Source organism: Manis pentadactyla, chromosome 3, assembly GCF_030020395.1.
Source record: "Manis pentadactyla isolate mManPen7 chromosome 3, mManPen7.hap1, whole genome shotgun sequence".
Classification (NCBI taxonomy): domain Eukaryota; kingdom Metazoa; phylum Chordata; class Mammalia; order Pholidota; family Manidae; genus Manis; species Manis pentadactyla.
In genome coordinates this window covers 9,925,632-9,942,606 of record NC_080021.1, presented here as the reverse complement: position 1 = coordinate 9,942,606, position 16,975 = coordinate 9,925,632, and the positions used below count along the sequence as shown (strand labels likewise).

Sequence of the window (16,975 nt, the reverse complement as noted above, 5' to 3'; positions counted from 1 at the left end):
ATGAGAGTACATATTCTGGCTCCTCCAATTACTATCTCTACTTTGACAAGACTCACCCTCTGAAAATTTACAGCCTTTTGGGTAATGCTAGGATAACAATCCCTCCTACTTCACTGGGTTACTAAGAGATTAAATAAGACAGAGCATGTAAAAAAGCCTGTAAAAAGAGAAAGACCTTTATTATAATACATGCATATAAATGTTCATTGACTCCCATCATTAGCATTCATTCATTCATTCCTGGACTTACTGAACTCCTACCAGGTGTCAGGCTCTGTTTTAGGTGCTGGTGACATAAGTGTTAGGCTGGAGGAAGGAAAAACAAGGACATGCAAACAGAACAGAGAGATACCATAAAAGGAGAACAGACCAGACCCCAAGGTCCGTGCCGTATATGGAAAGGGGACAGCTCTCCCTGAATTCCATCCTTCTGATGTGCCAACTAAGACCTGGATGTCAGCCTCCTCCCTCTTGGAAGGAAAAAAGTTTCTAGTTGTCTATTATGTCACCTTTAGCCAATCATGCCTCTCCACGCCCCCTAGGATAGCTTGCCCACTCCTCCCCCTCCTAATCCCTTATAAGCCCCCACCTCCCTGACCAGGTGTGACTTCCCCGGCCTGTGGTACCTGGACCGTGGAACATCAACCGGGAGTTGCACTCAAATAAACTACCTGGCCTTTTGTTGCCTCTCTTCGCCTGCTTACTTTGGCTAAAATTTATCATACAATAAGGAGGGAGAAACAAACAAAACAAAGTCCTGCCTTGACCACACATTTTTAAAAATACAAGTGTAGTTTGTCAGGCAGACATCAAAAGGCAGGGAGAGGTGGAAGGAAGTGCTGGGGCAGGGTAGGTACTGTTTCCTATCGGATGCTGGGGCAGAGACGCCTCTCTAATGAAGTGATAGCTGAGCAGAAGCCGAAGGAAATGAGCAGCAAGCCACACAGCCACCCAGGGTGAGAGTGGTGCGGGCAGAGGGACGCATGCATGCAAAGCCCTGAGGCCCCGGGGGTCTGCAAGGGCTGGAGAAGAAGAAAGAGCCTGCGAATGGGTGGGTGCTGACATCAGGGGTGTGAAAGGCAGCAAGCCGGTGCCTACGGTCCTCAAGGAAGGAGGCACAGTGACCTGGGTGTCTTTACACGACATCAACAAGGAAGAGTGGAAGGCGACATAGGCTGATGGTGTGTCAGCAGTACAGAGATCGAAGACGAGAGCAACAGCCAGTCACGATGTGGCGACAAGGGCAAGCATGCCGCCTGTGCCATTCCTGCCCACTGGCACAGGGTGCGGGGGACAAGCCAGTCGTGATGTAGGACACCACCTGGGAAGAAGTGTCTGCCTGCGGGGGGGTAAAGAGGCTGCTGGGTGTATGCTCAGGCCTCCGAGATGGGGGGCCCCACCTGCTGTTTATTATTACGTCAAAGTGTTGGAAAAAACACAGAGGAATATAAAGTGAGTGGCACTACAGAGAGGTCCTTGTGGGGCGTAAGCATAAGCATAAGGAAACAGCAAAGCTCTGAGAATTATGTTAACTTTGCCTTAGAGAGAGCTACGCCGGAGTTCATAGCCATGGGACTGTGCATTTATTTACTTTGTCTTTCATTTTAATTTTCATACTTTTAAAATTACAGTAAATTTTTATCTTAAAAAAAAAACTTCATTTGATCACATGGAAAAGCAAATTTCATTTCAAAATGTTGCAGAACTCAAGAGATTACAGCTGAGAATGAAAACAGACAGAAATGCCATTAAATAAATACAAAACAAAATGTCTTTACCTGTAGACAGCAAGGTCCAGGATGATCTGGTTACGTTTTTCATCATCTTTCAAAGAGAAGGCAAGTCTAAGGAATAATCCATTTGGGGGAAAATAGGTTACATCTTCAGCAATATTGTGTAGATAACCCATTTCAGTATCAAAGTGAATTTGGTAATTATATAATGATCTCTAATGGCAAACTTATTTTGGAAGTTGGATAACAAAATGTCTACATCAACTTAAAAATTTCAGCAGAAACCTACAACATATTCATGTTATTTGTTTACACTGTTTAAACATGAGAGTCTTAAGGTAAATTACATACAAAACATTAGCATTGCTGCAGAGATAGAGACATCTGGTGGTTAAAGGTTTTTTTTCCATTTCATTGGAGTTTGCTAGAGGCAAACAGAAACACCGGAATCACTTCTGGAGAACCGAATGTCACATCTGCCACTCCCTTCCCAGCATTCCAATCCTTATGTTTGAAACAGTCCCTTTTAATTTTCTTGCCATTGTTTTTCTTCCCTTCATTGCTGACCTTTCCAGGGCCCTGGAATATGCTGAAGCACTATGCATTTTTCAGATCTTACAGATGAAGAAAGAGAAGCTCAGAGAGGTTGACATGAGCCTGGAGAGGCAGAATTTCAGCCCCTAAGTCTTTTAACTAACTACCTAAGGCTGAGGCCTAGGTTTAAGGCCTCAACATATTATTCAGAATTATCTGATTGATTTATTCTGAACATTTCATTAATCCTTTTATTCTGTAAAATATGTAACCCAACAATATTAAAGAATATAGGCCCAATTGCTTGGAAAATGCAGTTAGCTATAGATCTGGCTGCCAGTAGCATGCCTGCTTGCGGCCGTCACTCACACTGCTTCAAACCATCCAGCCATGCAGGACCCTTCGGCTGCTCAAGCGACCCATGCATTCTTGATCTCATCTCATCTTTTCTGTGTGCTGTCTCCTCTGCCTTGATAGCTTATTCCCCAATTTTCCAGCCAGGCAACTTAAACTCTCCCTTCATAGTTTACTTGAAAGCTAGTTTTGGAGAGCTTTTCTATGGCAGAAATTACTATTCATTTCCCATGATCTACTCCCCTTTTATCCATAGTAATAGGACTCCTGAGTTGAACTAGGAACATGCTTATGCAGAATAAAAGGTACATTTTCCAGCCTCCCTTGTAGCTAGATGAGGTCAGGTGATTTTGATCTGTGAAGGAGAGTGTTGTATGGTGCTTTCCAGGAATTTTCTTAAAGAGATGGAGTATGTGTCCTTTCCTCCCTTGTTTTATACTCAACTGAGCAGAAGAGATTATAGGAAGCCAAGAGATGGACCATAGGGACTGTTTAACAAGCTACTGCAATCGTCCAGCAAGTAGTTCACTTGCTCTAAGGTGGTGGTGATGGCATCAGTGAGAAGTAGTTGGAGTCTGGATATATGAAGGAAGAGCCCATAGGGATTACTGGTAAAGTGAGAGAATAATCAAGGGTAAGCCCAAGGTTTTTGGTCTTACCAAGTGGGTACAGGCTCACTACTGGGATGGAGAACACTGGGGGACAAGCATGTTATGGGGGAAGGTGATAGTGGGGATGGGAATGGAAATTAGGACTTCTGTTTTTATTGTGATTAAATTTATGAAACCTATCTTATATCTACAGAGTGATGTCAGTAGCTGAGTATACAAGTCTTGAGCTCAGGGAAGATGTTGGGTCTGGCTGTGGGTAATGTAAAGATGGTGCTTAAAGCCGTGAAATTTGATAGACATCCTCAAAGAATGAATGTGAAAAGAGAATGCAGCTGAGGACTTTGCCCCAGAGGACTTGGGATCCAAGACTAAGAGGATCCAGCAAAATACAGAAAGATGAGAAGGTAGTGAGTTCAAAGAATCAGAAGCAAAGGGCCTGCTTCAAGAAGGAAGGTAATGATCATTTGGCCTAATTTTCTAGGTCAAGTAGATGGGACCGGACTCTGAAATGATGTGAACAGAGAAGATAAAAATGATGTGACTAAAGAAGTTTTAGGGTGCTGGAATATGCAGAAGAGGTTTCAAGAAGAAACATGAAGTGAGGAATTGGTAAAGACATCTCCACGGAGAACTCTGGCTATTAAGTGGGGCAGAAAAAGTGGGCTGTAGCTGCAAGGGACGCTGGGGAAGGGAAGCTTCTTGTTTGTTTGATTTTGTTTAAGACAGAAGATATTACATTTGTATAGTGATGAGATCCAGTAGAGCAGAGAGAACTAATACAGGAGAGAAGGGATGATTACATAAGTGGTGTCCTTGATCAGAGAGTGGGTTGGATTTGCACAGCAGCGAGTGACTCAGAAAGGAAGTTCACCTGTCATAGCAAGAGAGACAAGTATATGGCACAGGTCTAGGTACATTGGTAACCTGGATGAGAACACTGATTGCTTCTGTTTTTTCAATGGAATAGAAACAAAACTGTTGGAGGTAAGAGAGGAGGTGGTGTGAAATGGGAGAATGAATTGGCCAAGAAAACAGTGAGATTGCCAGAAGTCCACTAAAATCTGGTTGCAAATTTACAGTAAGACCAGCAAGTAGAGTTGAATGTTTTCTTCCAGCCATGCGTGAGGGCAAGTCAAGAGAAGATGGCATATTAGATGTAAAGGTTGGGAGGGAGGGTGGCTGTGAGGTGAGGATGATGGAAGGCCAGAAGGACAAGTGAGTTGAAGATGTACATCAAGGACAGATTTCTGTGAATCATAAGCCAAAGCAGGTGACAGAAGGTGGGAACATGAGGGGTGGGCGCAACAGTGGAAGAACAGCAGTAGATGGAACAGATTCAGGTCTTAGCAGGACATGTGATCGTTGAACTGGAGGGGGTTCCCCAGGGACACAGAAGGTGGTGCTCAGGGAGACACTCCAAGGGAACCTTCTGGAGGTGGAAGACATACTGATGATGGCAAATCTGAGAATGAAAGTAGATAGTGTGGTCAGGCTGAGGTGGAGAGAAAGATGGCTGGGACTGAGGTGGGTGAGGGATGGGAAGGCCAAGGCTTTGGACGATCATCCACATCTATGATGAGGCCACAAGCTTGATGACAGGGGAGAGGAGAGAGAAAGACACTGGTCTGGTGCCAACTAAGATCTTCAATGCATTGAGTGGGGCAGGGCTGAGTGTTCATCAGGAGGTAAGTAGATAGATGATGGTAATAAGGAGGAAAGGGGGAGGCATATCTAGAGGAAATGTTTAGGGAAGGGAAGAAAAATGGTCTGAAAGTAGCAATGATGAGGTCTGCCTTTCCTTGCAGTATATGTGGTGAGGAAGAACAAACAGGGCAGCCATGGAAGCAGAATGCTTGGTTTCCGTCAGTGAAAGAAGATAAACGGGACACTGATAGAAAAGGTTGAGGCTACAGGTATTGTGGACAAGGCCTAACCTCCGGAGGGCACAGTGGAAGGGCTGAGGTGGGGGTGGCCAGGGAGTGGGAGGGGAATGAGTTGGATTAGGAGGTGTACGGTGCCACAGGACGTAAGATTCTGGATGATGACAGAGGACCCAGCAGGACACAGAAGGGCGACCGCAGTATGACAGTAGGTAGTGTTAGGGGGAGGCAGAGGTGGTAGGGAGACGCCCCCTAAAAAATTAGTTTTAGGGGCAGGTGAGGTGGTCAATGGGATGGGAAGCATGGTGGTTTTACTAGGGTCAGAGAGCTCTGAGGGTCTCCCTAAACCCTGTTGTAGACTGAAAGGAGACATCTTCCCCTTAGATTTTTAAGCTCTGTGAAGGCAGACACGTGTCTCATTCACTGCTGTATCCCCAGTGCCTACCATCGTGTTAGCACTGCGTTCATGCCTGCTGGTGTGTGTGGGAATAGGAGGTAAAATTATAAACTTGATCATGGAAATCACTAGAACTGAGTTAGCATAAGCAAGTCAGACACACCACCTATTAGCTATGTGACCTTGGGCAAGTCATTTCACCTCCTCTCAGGCTCAACTTTTGGACCTGTGAAAAAGAAATACTGCCTAAAACATGAGACTGCCACACAGATTAAATGAATGATGCCTGGGAATGACTGATGACAGAGTCTTTACCATGGTAATGGTGTAGCTAATGAAATGATGAAGCACGCAGGTTTTGAGTAATGAAATGCAGCAAACAAGGTTTAGTCCATAGGTTCTTTGGTCTGTCTGTTGGCTACAAAAGGCCTTTTCTCCTACTTTCTAGTTTTGAAATCTAAGACAGCCAGATAGGGTGCATCAATTATTATTATACCTGAGAATTTCCAGTTTGAATATTTTACCTCTCTTATTAACTTTAGAGGTATTCATATCAATTTCTTTTCTTAGCTCTCAAATGCTTTGTAGACATATTCCAGAGTACAAAGTAGATGTAGAGGAGATGTATCATATTCTCAGCCAGGTTGTACATGGCAGAATTTTAAAAATTAATAACCACAACAGTAATGCACTTGGAATTTTTAGGCATAAAATTGTAGATGGTCCAATGTTTCAGGAAATACATAAATACCTATGATTTCCCTATGTCAAGATCACTTTTTTGCATGCCAAGAAAATGAAATATAACACTATGCACTTGAAAACATAATAGATGTTTTGTTTTCAAATATGCACAAAAATCACATTCTTTTTAGGCTCATCAAGGGTGTTAAGAGCAGTCAGATATATTCTCCTCAAAGCAAACTGTAATTGAAACCATCGTAATGATCAGCCCCACAAATTTTCCTCTTTCAATTCTCTGTTTAGTCTTACGTACTTGGGCACATTTACATTCAGAGCTTTCCCATCTTTGGTGACCAAAATCCTGGGTGGTTTCACTTTCTTCTTTTTTTCACTTAAGATTGGAGGTGGGTGGGAACAAAGGGCAGTGGGGAGAGGGAAAGATAAATAAAGAAAATATAAAAGTAATTAATATTTTTGTGAAACGGTTTAAGAAAAATAAATCAGATATTTGTGAATACATCAATAATTCACTGTAATAAGCTCCATTCTTTTAATTCCATGCTGAGAATTGACAATCAAACCAGATTTCTGTATGATTGTATTTATATCTGTAAAACAAAAATGTGACCAAGTGAATTTGCCAGATAATTCAAATGAGGGAAAAAAAACCCCTCCTTTTTATAAAATATCCATGAATATTTAAATGAGTCAATTTTATGCATGATTTACCCAGATAACTGTCAATTCTCCATTTGTGTATACAGCTTCTGCTTTAGTTAAAATTATAATTTTTAAGATGCTAAGTAGAATCTATTCTGTAGAAATAAAAATACCACTACATAAGGACCTATCACAGCATATCTGTAGTGGTGAAGCCCTGGAACCACTGTGAGTGGCCATCAGTGGAGGAATGATTGAATATTCATGCTGTGAAATATTTTGCAGTTACTAAAAAGTGTGTTTGCTCTTTACCTACTGGTCCAAAATGTGATAGAAGAGTGTCCATGATGTATATAATGAGAACAAATCTGTAATGTATGTTTATTTTTGTTTTTTAAAAAGACCCCAAATCCTGTATTTGAGGAAATGATTTATGTGATTGTAGAGAGTAAAGAAAGTTCTGGCAGGATCGACCCAAGACTGTTAATATGCACTACACTGAAGAGGCGGCTACAGGAAGAGAAGAAATGGAACGGGAGGAAAGATTTATGGAATAACATGAAAGAAAATGTAGGATGTAAGTTTTATTTATTTAAAATGTTACTGAAAATATATTTAAACTTAAAAACGCATCTATGAACAAGCTCTAGAAGATCAGATGGACAAATCTATTTAGATAACAGAACTGGAGCAGTTCTTTGCCTTAGGTTTCTATTGTTCTTCTAATACAGATTTTGTATCAGTCAGCTTTATTAGAAAATGTAAATTTATTCACATTTTCCTGCATCTCAAACTGGGTCTCCGGTCCAGTCAAGTTCATGCTTCCATGAACTACATCATTCTCTGTGACCCAGGGTGGTCAGGGGCATCCAAAAGAGGCAAACAGCTCGGGAACCCACTGCACGGGGCCGACCTCAGACACCGGACAGAGCGGCTCGGGCTTTCATCCCACGTGGCTGCCCTCGTTTCAGGTCGTTGGGGACAGAGGGATGTTTTCCAGATTTCAGGCTCAAAACAAAATGTACATTTTATGTGTGTATATAAATGTGTTTATATATGTGCTTATGTATTTATGTGTGTATATATCTTATATATGTATATACACACATATACACACATATAAATATAATGTGTGTATACATGTGTATGTATATATACCAGAAATATACTACATATTATATAAAAACATAGAATTTCCATTTCAAAAGGTTCTTGAGTCTGTAAGGTACTTCCACAGTTATTGGCCCACCTGATTCTCCTAAAGCCTGTTTAACAGATGAGGACACAGATGAGAAGTCAGGTACTTGCTGATATCACACAAGGATTAAGCAGCCAAGTGGCAACATGAACCCACATGTTCTGATGTTATTCCAATGTGCTTTCTGGAGCACTGGGCAGCTTGTTTGAGTACAAAGCATTGAATTTTACAAACAGGTATTTTAGATAAAATTTGATTCTAATTTTTCTACCTCCCTATCTAACTAATAAAGAAAATTTTATGAAAACAGAGATGTCCAATAGATTTTTACTCTTTTAGTTTCTTGCTCGTAGTTTGTAATCATCGGGAGAGAGCATGTGTTTCGCTGGTGTCATTGCCATCCATATTTCAGAGCGAAGAGATCACATCCCCAAGTTCATGACTATTCTCCTAAGTGATTCTAAGCAATGACATGAAATGCAATGACAGCCTATCTTTTAAAAAGCTACTCTGAAAATAGTATCTTAAGCATTCTGGCTTCTAATAAATCATCAAACTGTATCTAAGCAATTCAAAGTGAAAATATACTGCTAAACATCCAAGAAGAGTTGTAAAGAAACTATAATGCCTAATGAAACAAATTTCTGATTGTTAATTTTGCAGATTAATATACAAAGAACTCCTTCATCCCACCTTTTTCTTGGTACCATGATACAGTATCTCTAATCCACACCATACTATGGCTTAATACATTTAAAGTTGTTAAAAAGCTAAAGACATACAAATAAACCCCTACCTAAAATGCCATAATTCATAACATTCTAAAGAAGGTAGCTTGATATTGATAAATGTTGGCAGAAACATTTCAACAAAAAGCTGAGCTTACAAAAAGCAAAATCTATGTGTGATGGCTAACAAAGATTTAATGCAGATAAAGGGTAAAAAAATATGCAATCAGGAAAATACATTCTGAAAGAGAGTGTCACCTTATTCTCAATGATGGGAATAAAATAGAATACCTGGATTTTTCTTGGGCTTTCCGTTGTTTTTCCATATGTCTGAGAGTTTCCAATCTAGATTCAGGAGTAAACAGAGAGGGCTTATTCCAGAATTCCAGGTCATCTTTGCTGACCTCTGATTCCTTTTTGCTGCATTCCTCTTCTTGCATTTCTGGTGCCTGGAGGTCTTCACTCTCTACAGACAGTGGGCTAGGAAAGAATGAATAGAGAGACCCATAATGATGTCTAAGTCTCGTTCTCAGTGCTGCCCCTTAAATATCATATACATTTTTCTTATGTTATCTTCTTACCTTTGAATGACAAAACTATGCCTGAAGAGAGCCTATCTGAGCAGAGCTGGAGGAAATTACTGTCCCACATTAGGGCAGGCCCTCATCATTTATCCCCAGGAGCATTGCAGTAATCTGATTCTAGGGTGCACAGACTGGGTTAATGTGAGTCACGTGGGGAGCTTTATAAAAATTATTTTCCTGGACTCCCATCAGAAAGTCTAGCCTTGGGGTGGGCCCCAGGAATCTGTGTTGTACAATACCCTGCAGGAGCAGGAATTTTGTCTAACAAGCAGACAAACTCAGGGACCACTAGGCTTTAGCAATCACCTACTACCAGTCCTGCACTCCTCAGTCCCACCCTTCATAAGCTCCCAGAGGGATCTTTCGAACAGGCAAACTGGATCATATTATTGCCAGGTTCTTTAATGGTTCTTCATCCCCAATATTTTCTAGTGGGACATATGAGATCTCCCATAATATGGCCTCTGCCTACTCTTTTTATGGATAACTTCTGAATTTATAGTTTTATATGATAACAGTGTTGTGTTCTCTTTTTGATTCATGTTTTGTGGGTTATCAGAGAATTAAAATGATGTCTCTATATGATATCAAATAGATATTATATGAGATACTCAAAACTAGTTCAACATAGATTCAAGAAATATTTAGCAAGCATCTTCCGCACGCCAGCACAAAAGATGTGACCCTGGTCAGGACAGACACTCACTCTACTTTCAAGAGATTCTATTCTAGCAAAGAGAAAAATGCCATCATTCAAATAGTAAACCTTTCTCCCCTCTCCTCTCCCTAGAATATATACTCTATTATGAGTAAATATTTCATGACATTAATGAGAAAACCCACACAAAGCCTTTAGTACCAAGAACGGCAAATAGTAAGTACTTATTAAATGTTAGATTTTGTTCTTGTCCTTACCAAAATGAAATGAGACAAAAGGCTCACTTAGTTGGCTCTTGAATAAGATGCTTTTTGAAGAGAAGAACCAAAAATACTCTATCATGAAATTTAAATAATGTAAACAGAACACAGAGTAAGATTCTGCTTAGAGTTTTTACATACTATGAAATGCAAATAGATGGTTAATGAGCATAATAACACAAGTGACTGAAAACCAGTGCTTCGCCACATAGCTGTAGTACTTCATGGTGTTGAAAAAGGAATCTATTAAGGGGATCTGTGATATTCTACAATCTTCTAGCTAATAATTACTGAAATAATTGGTTACATTCTCATTTAAAAGAAGTCTTTTATTGCTGTAAAGTGACTGATTGGTTCTGAAAGGAAAGGAGCGACACACAGCAGCAATTCACCGGAGAATTCCGCTTTATTAGGGAAAGGTGCTGGGTTATATAGGAAGGGGCATGGGGTGATTGTGGTGTTACTTCTAAGGGGCTGGTGGGTATTGGCTAGGTGCTGGGATTAGGGGGGCGAGGGGTGATTGGGCTTCAGGTGGCGCCGGCGGGAACCGAGGACCCGGAAGAGAAGCAGGAGGTTCGCCATCTTATGAGTGGGGGCCCTTCATTCCCCCCTTTCTCCTCTATGGGGTTGTGGACGTTGCTTTCTCTCTGACTGCTTCCTGCTGAACGGGGGCGGAGAAGGGAGTGAAGGCTTGAGGACTGGGAGGAAAGGGTTGATAGGACTCCCCACAGTAAGGACGAGTAGATGTGGACTTCTTCAGGTTGGAAATCAATGAAGGTTCCCTGTAACCAGAGGTCGAGGACTTGTTGATTCTAATGGTGCCAAGAGGATACGGGTGCCAGAAGCCAGGCGTCTGCGGCCATTGTTTCCAGGAACAGTTTCCGGCGGAGAGAGGGGTCCATCTCAGCGTGTGGTGAGGAGGTCACGTGAGGGTGAGGGATCTTCTGTGGCTAAAAGCTGGTAGTTCCTGAGTAAAAGCTGGTTGAAAGTTTGATTAGAGATTTTACCGACTTGGGATTTGATAAACTTTACAAGGTAAGAAGAGGCAGGCGAGGAGAATGATTATTATAGGACCTGCAATGGGCCAGAGCCAGGTAAGGAGGGGGTTTGTTAGTATTGAAGAGAATGGGTTGGAATTGGAAGCAAAGTGGGGGCTGGAGGCAAGGTCGGTGAGTTTGGTAATGTCAGTTTCCACAATGCCGGATTCGTTGATGTAATAGCAGCACTCTTCCGAAGGAAGACGCAGGTGCCGCCCTTCTCGGCTGTAAGCAGATCTAAGGCCCACCGGTTTTGAAGGGTGACCTTAGCTAGCGAAGTGACCTGTCTTTGGAGAGAGGCCAGGGAATCGGCAATGGATGTCAGGGCTCCCTCAAGTTTGGCGTTGAGATCTTTAATTGCCCATAGAGAGTGACCCAAGGCTCCTCCCGAAAACCCTGCCCCAATGGCTGAGGTGGTCAAAGAGATACCGACCATGATGGGAAGGAAAGCAGCCCTTTTTGTGCACGAGGGCAAAGGAGGTTGGAGCTCAAGGAATTCTGCCATGCTGTAAAGTGTAAACTGTGGGATTAGGGTGACGAGAATGCAGGGTATATTGGAGTTGGGAGGCAGTGAGTTGAAAAGACTGCCATTGCACCAAAAGAAGTGACCTGGTTGCGTAAAAGTCTTAGAGCCGGAGGTAGGGGTGTAGATAGAGAGACAGTGAAGTGCGCTGGAGGGGGGAGGGGTTGGGCCTACACAGTGGTGGATGGTGAGATTATCTGCGTATTCCGGTTCCCATAGGGGTATGTCTGCCAGGGGACGGAAGCGTTGTCCTTCTGCATGGAAGGAGTAGTTGGAAATATTAAGGGGCACGGCGGCCAGCAGTGGGCGCTGTAGTGATGCGCACAAGAAACAATTGGCGGTGTTGAGGGTGTGGTTGAGAAAGATGGTGGTGTCTTGAATGAGCTGTAACCAAGAGTAGGAGCGAGGGTAAGAAGATGAAGAGGCGCCGTCAAGAGTTTGGACAATAACTTTTTCGGAATGTCCGATGTCTGATGCAACTTGAGAGATCAGGGAGTGAGAGGGAACATACTTTTGAGAGATATGAAAGGTACCGTGGGGGGTCAAGGACCCCCCATAGTAAACTGAGGCTGTGACTCCGGTGGCCCATTGAGAGTTCCAGGGATCTGGGACTGATAAGGAGAATGAGCTGTTGGGATATTTTATGAAACGGTTGGAGGAGTAATACTGTGGGTACCGGGAGTTACCCATGTAGTGAATGATGCAAGACCAGTAAGGACATCCCCCGTAGGTGTCTGGCCATCGCCTGCAATAGGCTTGTTTTTGGTCATAGAGGAAGCAGAGGTAGGGAGAATAAAGGCAGCTGCTAGTGAACACTTCGGTGGAGGGAGGAAAGTGGAGGTATAAAGGCTCGGAGCAGCCTTTCAGAGGGCAGTCTGATGTGGCAATGAGGGTAGTAATTTTTGTTTGATGCTGTGTGTAAGTCTGTCTGACTTTGAATCGCCATACAAAGGAGGCTGGGGTGGCAGGGTCGACAATAGGAATGAGGAAAAAAAGCGAGAGAGAGCGAGGGAGCAGTACAGGAGGAAAAAGTCATGACTCGGGTATGGATGGCAAAGGGGGTGAACGGGATTTTGGAGGAAAGAGGACAGTAAGGTCAGGAGTCTGGAGGGAGGGAGAGTCTGTAAACTTTTGTAGGTTAAGAGATCCTTTAGGTGATGTGGGGACAGAATGGTAAGGGGCGCCCCGAATGTCAGTTTATGAGCTTCCTTCTGCAAGAGCTGTCCAGCGGCTAATGCCCGTAGGCAGGGGGCCCATCCCCGAACTGTGGGGTCTAATTGCTTGGAAAGATAAGCTACTGGGGCAAAGGATGGGCCATAATGTTGGCCTAGGACTCCTAGAGCTTGACTGGACCTCTCATGAATGTATAATGAGAAGGGCTTCGACAAATCAGGAAGATGGAGAGCTGGGGCTTCCACAAGGGCTCCACGGAGCTTAATGAAGGAGTGTCGGGGTGAGGAGGATAATGGTTCTTCAGGGGGGCCCTTGCTGAGGTCGTATAGGGGTCTTGACAACAGGGAGAAGTTAGGGATCCACGCTCTAAAATACCCAGCCAGGCCTAGAAAGGAAAGGATTTCTGTCTTGGTTTTGGGAACGGGCAGGTCAGAGAGGAGCCGTTTTCTGTCTAAGGTAATGGACTTTCTTTGTTGATATAGAAGAAATCCGAGGTAAGTGACAGAAGGGGAAGAGATTTGAGCTTTGACAGGGGATACCCGGTAACCTCTGGAAGCTAGAAGGTTAAGTAGGGAGGCAGTGTCAAGTTGAGACTGTTCCCACGAGGGACTGCAGAGTAGAAGATCGTCCACGTATTGTAATAAGGTGGACTCGGAAGCCTTGTGGCAAAACTGTCCAAGTGAGTTGTTCAGAATGTCTTGTGTATGGGTCCGTCCAGGTGAAGGCGAAAAAATCTTGGGAGGAGGGGTCCAGAGGGATAGAAAAAAATGTGTCCTTGAGATCTAGGACTGAGAAGTGGGAGGCCGAGGCAGGGATCCGCGATAAAAGGGTGTATGGATTTGGGACTAAGGGATGGATAGGGACGATGGCCATGTTGATGAGGCGAAGGTCTTGGATGAGGCGGAAAGATCCGTTGGTTTTTTTAACAGCTAATATGGGGGTATTAAATGGGGAGTGAGTGGTTCTGAGGTAATTTTTGTTTAAAAGATCTTGAATGATGGGTTGGAGGCCTATGAGGGCTGAAGTGGTTAGGGGGTATTGGGCCTGACAGACATACTGAGAGGGGTCACGTAATTTGATAGAGGTAGGAGGACATAGAGCCACGGAGGGGCTTGTAATGTCCCAAACTCTGGGATTTACAGGGTGTATGAGGGCAGAACTGGAGCTTTCATTGGGTAGAGGGGGGTCGTCGGCTATGAGGGCCATCAGAAGGGGAGTACTGGGGGCTGTGGGAGTGGATTAGTTATGGAAACATGGAGGAGAGAAAGGATGTCCCATCTTAGTAAAGGGATGGGACACTAGGGCATAACCAGGAAGGAGTGGGAGAAATGTATGGGATTGTCTTGGATTGTGCATAAAACGGGGGGGGTTTTAATGGGAAAATCTGTTTACCTCCTACCCCGACTATAGGAGTAATGGCAGGCGTGGTAGGGCCCCGGTATTCCCGCAAGACTGAGAAGGTGGCTCCTGTATCCAGGAGGAAGGAGATGGGGCCACCGTCTACTATTAGAGTAACCCTGGGCTCCTGTTTGGTGATGGAAATGGTTGGGCGAGAAGCCCTGAGCCCTGTCAATCTTCTTCTGCCAGCCCCACTACGGCGGGCTTAGGATGGGGGTTGTTCGTCCAGCCTCCCCTTTGGGTGGCTGGGCAATCAGACCCCCAGTGGCCCTTTTTGTGGCATCTGGGGCATGGGGTGGTAGGGGATCTGGGGGAGGGGCACGCCCTTGACCAATGTCCCTCTTGTCTGCACTTGAAACAAGCTCCTGGGGGGGGGGCTTGTTTGTAGAGGGGCGCCCAGGTTGTGGTTTTATCAGCTGGGCCAACATTTGGAAATTGGCCTGATCAGCCTTTTGTTTACGGCGTTCTTTCTCCTCCTCCTGGTTATGGAAGACTTTAAAGGCCACTGTTAGGATCTCAGTCTGTGGGTAGCAGGGCCCTGTTCTAACTTTTTGAGTTTAGCTTTAATGTCGGGGTAGCTTTGAGCTAGGAAGTATGTTATAAGGACATGTCTTAGAGCTTCTGAAAATTGACTGTTTACAAACTGCCTTTTTCAGACCTGCTATTAAGCAGCAGGTGAAGATATCTCGAGAGTCGAGACCCACGGCGGTGGGGGACTGAAGGGTTCTGGCTCAGTCTGTGGGGGAGAAACAGGTGATGGGGGCAAAGATGGAGGAGGCTCCTGGGACTTAGTTAGAGGGGGGCTGAAAGGCTCAGGCTTGATGTGCAGGGGGGTGAGGTGGGGGAGGAGATGGTGGTGGAGGAAGGGGGAGGGGCTGTTGTAGGCGAGGAGGGGGAAGGGAGTGAACGGGAGGCTTCTGTGGGGGAGACGGCTCGCAGGCTGGGAGAACTTGGGGGGAGGTGGGGGGAGGAGGCGGAAAGCTTCGGTGTAGGGAATCTCCTTCCATCTTTTCAGGCGCTGGCAGTAGTTAAAGAGATCGCGAGTGACGTCAGGATCAAGAGCTCCCCCTGCCGGCCATTGGTTGTGATTGTCTGGGGGGCATGTCGGCCAATCTTGGGAGCAGTATTTACGGAGAAGTTTTGGTTTTATATCAGGCGTCAGGGAGAGGGTGGCTAGATGCCTGAGCAGGCATTCAGGAGGTGAGCTTCCAGGGAGGGATGAGGAGGCTCCCATGGCTAAAGGACAGAGAAGGAGACAAACGGGAAGACGAACGGAGACCCTGGACTGGGAGCAGACGGCACGGAGACAAAGGGCGTCCCCGATGATCCCTGGGGGTCTGCGGAAACTCGTATACGAGTCGGTTTCTCAGGAAGTGTGGGTCGTCACCCAGGCTTCTCTAAGAAGGCAGAGTGCCGGAGTCCAAGGAACCTAGTACTAGGAGTTTTCGGCGGAAGGAATTTTCGGCGGAAGGAACGGGGGGGAGGGGAAAGGGAGCGTTCTCATCCACAAAGGAGTCACCCCGTTTATGGCTGTTGGAGGGGGGCCTGAGCGTCCGCCGCAGCCGTGAAGGCCTGAGGCGGGGAGAGTTCCCTCCTCGTCGGGGAAGAGCGGCCCACTCCGGGGGAAAACTTACCCAAAGGCCAGAGAGGAGTGGTGAGTGTGAGGAGCCAGCGCCAGAAAAAGAGGACGAGGGCAAGCTGCTGCTGGTGTCGGGGGAAGACGGGGCCCAGTTGGGGTGTCCTGTCTCCCGGGTTTCAGCACCAATGAAAGGAAGGGAGCGACACACAGCAGCAATTCACCGGAGAATTCTGCTTTATTAGGGAAAGGTGCTGGGTTATATAGGAAGGGGCATGTGGTGATTGTGGTGTCACTTCTATGGGGCTGGTGGCTATTGGCTAGGTGCTGGGATTAGGGGGGCAAGGGGTGATTGGGGTTCAGGTGGCGCCAGTGGGAACTGAGGACCCGGAAGAGAAGCAGGAGGTTCGCCATCTTATGGGTGGGGGCCCTTCAGGTTCACTTTTACCTTCTGCAATCTAAAAAAAATAATTATACTTAAGAAAACTATAAACATATCAGCTAAATAACATAAGTCTTCGATGTAAATTGCATAAATCTACAGAGCTGGTTAATGAATTGATGAGCTCATTAGGAACAAACAACAACAAAAAATTTCTTATCAACCCTTCTTTCAAATCTGCCCTCTCACAAACTCTCCTTCTGCTCACGAGCAGATCCCACGGCCCTGTGGTCACTTCCAAGAACAGTCTTATCTCCGCAAACATTGACTTTCAAGTATTAAAAGGCCTGCAGTTCAAATAAACTTCAGACTTACATCCAAATCAAAGCCTTTCACATCCCTCTCCAAGCCCTTCTCCCCTCAAACAACTAAGACTGGGTTGTGCATGGGGAAACAGACACGGACTTCATTGCTCATTTCCTCCATCCCCACTAGTTGAAGGACCAACTAGCAAGTTGGCCCCTGCAAGAAGTCCAGCTGTGTGCTTCCACTAGAATGCAAGGAGCAGATCATTTTAAACCCTTGTAAACTTTCATAAACCAAAA

The 16,975-nt window shown here is 44.9% G+C and overlaps 1 protein-coding gene across 1 annotated transcript in view; it reads right to left on the bottom strand.

Moving 5' to 3' along the window:
- Positions 1-16,975, bottom strand: part of DNAAF11 (dynein axonemal assembly factor 11) — a 108,650-nt gene that overhangs the window by 38,388 nt on the left and 53,287 nt on the right. Inside the window, exons 6-8 of the mRNA XM_036890566.2 lie at positions 9,071-9,259; positions 6,507-6,584; positions 1,779-1,844 (exon numbers count right to left, since the gene is read on the bottom strand). Of these exons, the coding sequence (XP_036746461.2) occupies positions 1,779-1,844; positions 6,507-6,584; positions 9,071-9,259 (333 nt within the window). The remainder of the gene's footprint in view (positions 1-1,778; positions 1,845-6,506; positions 6,585-9,070; positions 9,260-16,975) is intronic.